This window comes from Empidonax traillii, unplaced genomic scaffold (genome assembly GCF_003031625.1).
Source record: "Empidonax traillii isolate 1590-97213 ecotype Southwest subspecies unplaced genomic scaffold, ASM303162v1 scaffold946:size445097, whole genome shotgun sequence".
Taxonomy (NCBI): Eukaryota; Metazoa; Chordata; class Aves; order Passeriformes; family Tyrannidae; genus Empidonax; species Empidonax traillii.
In genome coordinates this window covers 219,603-225,468 of record NW_020956139.1, presented here as the reverse complement: position 1 = coordinate 225,468, position 5,866 = coordinate 219,603, and the positions used below count along the sequence as shown (strand labels likewise).

The window sequence follows — 5,866 nt, the reverse complement described above, 5'->3', positions numbered from 1 at the left end:
TATCTGATATTATCTGCTCTGTTCTTCTTCTGCAATCCCTTCTTCTGGTATTGCCATACATTGTCCTGCTGTCTCTGCAAGTCTTACATGTTTTGTTTGGTCTCTCTGGCACTTTGCCATTTTTTACTAATAAAAACCCTCCAGAGTTCTTCAAAAGCATTTTTATAGACAGCTTTTCCTGTGAACATTTTCTCTTGGCTGATCTTTGTACTGTAGTTTGGCTTTTCTCCTGCTGTGTCACTTAGGTTTTCACTAACCCAGCTGCTGTTGCAATTATGGTGGCCATTCTAAAATTAGACATTCCTGCAAAATTATTGAGATAACCTATCTTTAAATCTCAGTTACTAAGGGTTCTACTTTGTGTGTTTAGTTATTCACTCCCAAGTCACACTGCACTACTTCTAGTTCAAACCCTTGGGAAATCTTCTCCACTAACCAAAAATTATATCAGGAGACATAGTTCCAGCTCTTCCACCCGTTGGCCAGGGAGCAACCACGCTTCTGTGCCAAGAGTCTGCCAGAGAAATTGCCTCTAAAAACACATAGAAAAAACATTCAGGAAAATTATTATTAGGCGGTTAACACTGGTATTATGACTCTACAGGTTTTCACTCCAAACTGCACCATTGAGTACAGTCTGAGCACTATTACAAGTCTTTAATACTAAGCTTAACTTTTCATAGGGAACAGGGTTAGGATTTCTACCTAAAACCTTTTCTGAGGAAGGATATGAAGAAGAAAGTGGTAACACACAGAGTCAATTTAGTCCTCCAAGGAATTCCAGAAATCTGGACCTAACCTTCTCAATTTTGAGTCTCATATGGTTCTGAAAAGGTAACAAATCTGGCTTACAGGGGATATTTATTCGCCCCTCCAGAGCGATTGTCAGAGTCATGTAAAAAAGCCAATGACCAACCAGGTAATACACAGGTATGGCATAGGGCCTTCCTTCATTAAATGTTTTGCAGTACACTGAGTCAGCATCCAAGACTCATGACAGCAGAAAGGCAACAGTGAACATGCATTCTGCAAATTGTCATTTCACAAAAAAAGCATTTGGCAGCAGCTCTTAAAAGAGATTTCCTCATCACACACATTCCAAACCTCAAAAATCTTACCTCAATAAACAAATCCAGCTCCATTTCTAAAAGCTATAAGCAATGTACTGCTTCACTGCTACCATACAGAAAGTTAAAGATCAAACAACATTGAATTATGAAGTGCAAAACACCTATGACATTTCATTCCATATTTACCTATAAGTGTAAATACTCCAACAGATTTTGTTTGATACAGTCTGTCTTTCATAAAAAGGCAAATCACTTTTAATCGACGGTTAAATCAGAATAGTCTTGAACACTGAAAAAAAAATGAGAGAGAACAATGTGGCTACATTACATTATCCAACAATTCTTTAAAAGCTTTATTGATGATTTCTTGATAAGCACCATTCAATAGTTAGAGTTTGTCTATTGATAATGTTACATATTTAAGTAAATCCTCTACAAACATCTGGGCTAAACAAACAATCAAAAAAAAATTAAGTACCCCTGTGACAGACTACTTTCAAAAGCATTTTGAAAACTCCCTGTTTATCTCTGAGGAATATACATTTATAATTTCCTTTGTACTAATTTTCCGTTTTGTATTTTATTTCTGAAAGTCAGCAGAGCTCAGAATTTATTCATGTAAGCTCTTGATTTATGTTAAATGACTAGGCACCAATATTACTGGATTCTGTTACAAGCTTCTTCCTTGTCTTGTCATATAACTTTGATCAAAGTCAGTTACACTCAAAATTTTCTCTACTTCTGGTTGTTCCTGCTGAGAAACATGGAGTGTCATCTCCAGAGGTAATGAATACCTAACAGGTTCAATCCATTTCATCTGAAGATTTAAGTGTTCAGCAAATCTGGAGACAAAATTCAAAGGCAGAAGACTCCAAAAGTCATGAAGTGTGCAGAAATCACAGATACCTCTCAAGGCAGATATGATATTAATGATGGGAAAGGAAGTTCGTACAGAGCTCCCTAATGACGGTACATAAAGCAAACACTGCACCAAGAGGATTAATGAGGAGGAAGAAAGACATGGCTTCAATTCCCTCGATATTTCCCTTTCCCGATACCTCCAAGGAATCTGACTTGTAAAATCAGGTCGTGATGTCTTTGCATGTCATGTTTCTATCTAGGAGAGTATAGCAGTATTTATCTGTATCACATAACACAGACTTTCAAACATTTGCAATGGGAATTCTGAAGGCTTCAAGACCTTGTATAAACCTACAGTATCGTTCCAGCCCCTGTGCTAGACTGAAGATTTCAGGTAATCAAAACACGATGTACTTCAAATGTAAACAGTAATGTCATATTCACAGTCCTTCCCAAAAATCCTCATACCAACGAGACCAGGCACACAGAGCTGGTCACTGAGTTACTCGTTTCATAGTCGCTCAGACTGGCTGAGAGACATCTCATGAAGTTCAGGAAGGGGAAATGCCAAAACTAGCAGGAATAACACCGCGTGCCTGGGGCCTGACTGTCTGGAAAGCTGAAAAGGCACTGGGAGGACAAGCGGATCACGCACCCCCTCGGCGAGCATCAGAGGGAGCTCTCAGGCAACCAACAACAAGAGAGGACACGATCTTAAACTGCACCAGGGGAGGTTTAGGTTGGACATTTGGAAGGATTTATCCACAGAAAATGTAATTAGACATTGGAATGGGCTGCCCGGAGAGGTGGTGGAGACACCGTCGCTGCTGGTGTTTAAGGAAAGACCGGATGTGGCACTCAGTGCCATGGTGTAGCTGACACGGCAGTGTTCGGCCCCAGGCTGGGCTCGACGATCTCAGAGGTCCTTCCCAGCCCGACGGATTCCGCGATTCGGCACTCCCGACCGGGGTGCGGATCCCGGCGGGACCCGCTGCCTCCGGTGGCCGCGCGGGGGCGGTGGCGCGCGGGCGGTGACGGTGACGTAGCGCCCCGGGGTTGCCATGGTGCCGCGAGGGGCTCCCGCCGCCATGGCCATGGCGCTGCCGGCGCCGCCCCCCGCCCGCGTCCTCCCCGAGCTCGATGCGGCCCTGGCCCCGGCCCCGCTGGGCCGTTCCGAGCCTCTGGCTCTGGCCGGGCGGGAGGTGCATGTGAGCGGCAGCGCGGAGCTGAGCGCCCGCCCGGACCGGGCGCGGGTGTCGATGCGGCTGAGCAGCCGCAAAGAGGTGGCCGGGGCGGCGCGGATCAGCGTGTCCCGCCGGCTGGAGTACATCGCCCACAGCGCCCGCCAGCACGGCGTCCCGGTGAGCAGCGCCGCCGCCGCCCGGGGCCGCTGGGGAGCTGGGGGTGCCGCCGGGGTAGGTGAGGGGGGCAGCGGGAGAGGCAGTTCCGACTCCCGGCCCCCCTCCCCCCCCCCGCCTCGCTCGGCAGCTGTCGGGATGCGGTGCCTTCCCGCCAGGACGGCCCCCAGGGAAAGGCGCCTGCTGAGGGCTCCGGGGCTGGCGGAAAGCAGGGGAGGGACGGTGTTCGAAGCTCTCGGCCCTCCGCCTCGGGAGCCGCGGGGGGACTTCTGATAAAGGCTGCCAGTCTTTGGGGTGTTGCGGCTTTGCCAGCCTCGGCGGAAAAAGTGGATTGTCGCTACCCGGGCTCTCCGACAGGCTGCATGTTTTGCACGTGAAAACCGTCCTTCTTCCACTGTTTCGTGGTGTTGGGGGCATCATCCCTGGAGGTGTTCAAGGACAGATTGGAGTGGCACTCAGTGCCGTGGTCTAGTGGACATGGTGGTGGTTGGTCATAAGTTGGACTCGATTATCTCATAGGTCTTTTCCAACCTAATTGATTCTGTGGTCTGTTCATGTAATGCTGCATCCTCTCGTGTATGTGGATGAAACTAATAAAGGGGTCCACAGCAACATAACTTTACCTGTACCTTTGTGTGTCAGGGTACCTATGTGATTACTATAGCTTAGCGACAAATACCCAGAGAGCTCCTTCCTCCCTCTTCCTCCTTTTCCACTTGAGTGGTTTTGAAAAAACATGGGATGTGATCAAGATAGCTGAAGTGATAGAAGCCCCTTGTGAACTCAAAACGTTCCTGTACCATAATAATTTTTTTGGCCTCAGGAAGTAATTTTACAATAACAGAAAATGCATAGTCTTGCCTTTAAAGCTTTGTCCACATGGTAAATGCTCCATAAGGGTAATATTTGTCCTAACAATTGTGCTAATGATGGTTTTGGATTTCATAAAAGAACAGTGTTCCACACCTAGGGCTCTTAAAAACAGAACAAAGATGACCTTTGATGGAATAAGTGGTTGCTTTTGAAAGTTATTTACTGTTGAAGTTCCCCAGGAAGTCTGTGCATGTAAAGTCTGGTGGATTTTAAGAGAAACAGGAGAAGACAAAATAAGTCAACATGCAGTCTTTTTTATTAGTACAGAATACAATAAGCTTTGGACCCGCTCCCATGGTGAGCTATCACATCATGGAGTATTTTCGTCCTGGCTGTAATTAAATAGTTCTTCAGAGTGTGGCTAGATTAGAAAAGATACTGACAAGTATTTACTCTACAGTGAACACGAACAACTGACTTCCAGTTTTGACGTGAGCCTGACTGAACTGGCATAGCGTGGAGCACTCAAGACATGGCAACTGGTACACCACAGACGTAGGCAGGATGTTAAATAGGTGCAAGTGCTTTAGAGGGGCTGCACGCACCACTGCAAGCTAGGAAGAATAACTGCAAACTGAAGTATGACCTGGACAAACAGATGGTTTTATTTGGGTATATACAGTCAGGTATATATTGAGCAGGGAAGCAGTGGTGGTGTAACCTGGGTGGAGAGTGGGCTGTTTTTACAATGTGAGAGCATTCAGTGCCGTATTGTAGTTCTAATAATTTCACACTAATCTTTTTCTGTTTCTGAGATGCTGTGCACTGCAGAATGGAAATGTTCTTTCCACTTACTTGAGAGACTGTGAAATGCTGCCTAAGTTGTGGGTTTGTCAGTGTTAGCAAAGTGTTAACTCTAGGGAACTCTGAGAAAAACAACATGAAGTCATTTTTTTTTCAGAGTAGTTCCCCACGGTATAATTTTTAGTGCTTTGTTCCATCCAATTTTAAATCACTCCACTGCTGGAGCTTTTATTTGCCTTGCAGCTTTTCTGCTAACAACTCTCACTGCTGGCAATTTGTTCTTAACTGCGTTTGCTAACTTCGCTTGAAGCTAATACCATTCTAGACAACTGTAAAATTAATCTCTCTTCACAATCTCCATATGGTTTTAGTTGTTGCAAGCTTATCTAAGGCCTCTTTAGAAATCAGCTGGCTATGCTATATATTTATTTTTAATTAATCCACACAATAATTTCCTTAAGCCTTGTTGTTGCTATCATAGGAAGTCTGTGGGATCAGAAGTGCATAACCTTTGCAGCAGCAGGAGCTTGCATTCACAGCTTGTCAGGATGCCTGGGGGCAGCACCTGATTTCCATATACATTTACACAGGATTTTAATCAGAAATAGATGCACATAGTGGCATTTATTTATAGCACGCTGTAAGTATATGCAGCTCTTCAGAGCACAGTCTGCTTCAAAGGCTGCAGGGAAAGTAAAATCAATGGGGAACCCAATCTCCCTTACTCAGCCCAGCTGCTCAAACATAACATTTTTTCTCTTTCTCTAGAAGCAAACTGATTTTATATTTGCCACCTGTGATTTATTTGGGGAGTGGTGTGGGAATGATACTTGTTTTCTTTAATTACTGTATCTAAAAATTGTCATTGGCCATCTTGTTTAAAAAAAAAACAGTGATAATATTTGTTGTACTTGTCGTAGTGTTAGTATTTAACAAAACAAACAAACCAGCTCACAAACT

At 44.8% G+C, this 5,866-nt stretch overlaps 1 protein-coding gene across 1 annotated transcript in view; it reads left to right on the top strand.

Moving 5' to 3' along the window:
- The first annotated feature begins 3,025 nt into the window (after positions 1 to 3,025).
- The window catches only part of IRAK1BP1 (interleukin 1 receptor associated kinase 1 binding protein 1), a 15,029-nt gene continuing 12,188 nt past the window's right edge, over positions 3,026 to 5,866 (top strand). Inside the window, exon 1 of the mRNA XM_027903244.1 lies at positions 3,026 to 3,292. Within this exon, the coding sequence (XP_027759045.1) occupies positions 3,026 to 3,292 (267 nt within the window). The remainder of the gene's footprint in view (positions 3,293 to 5,866) is intronic.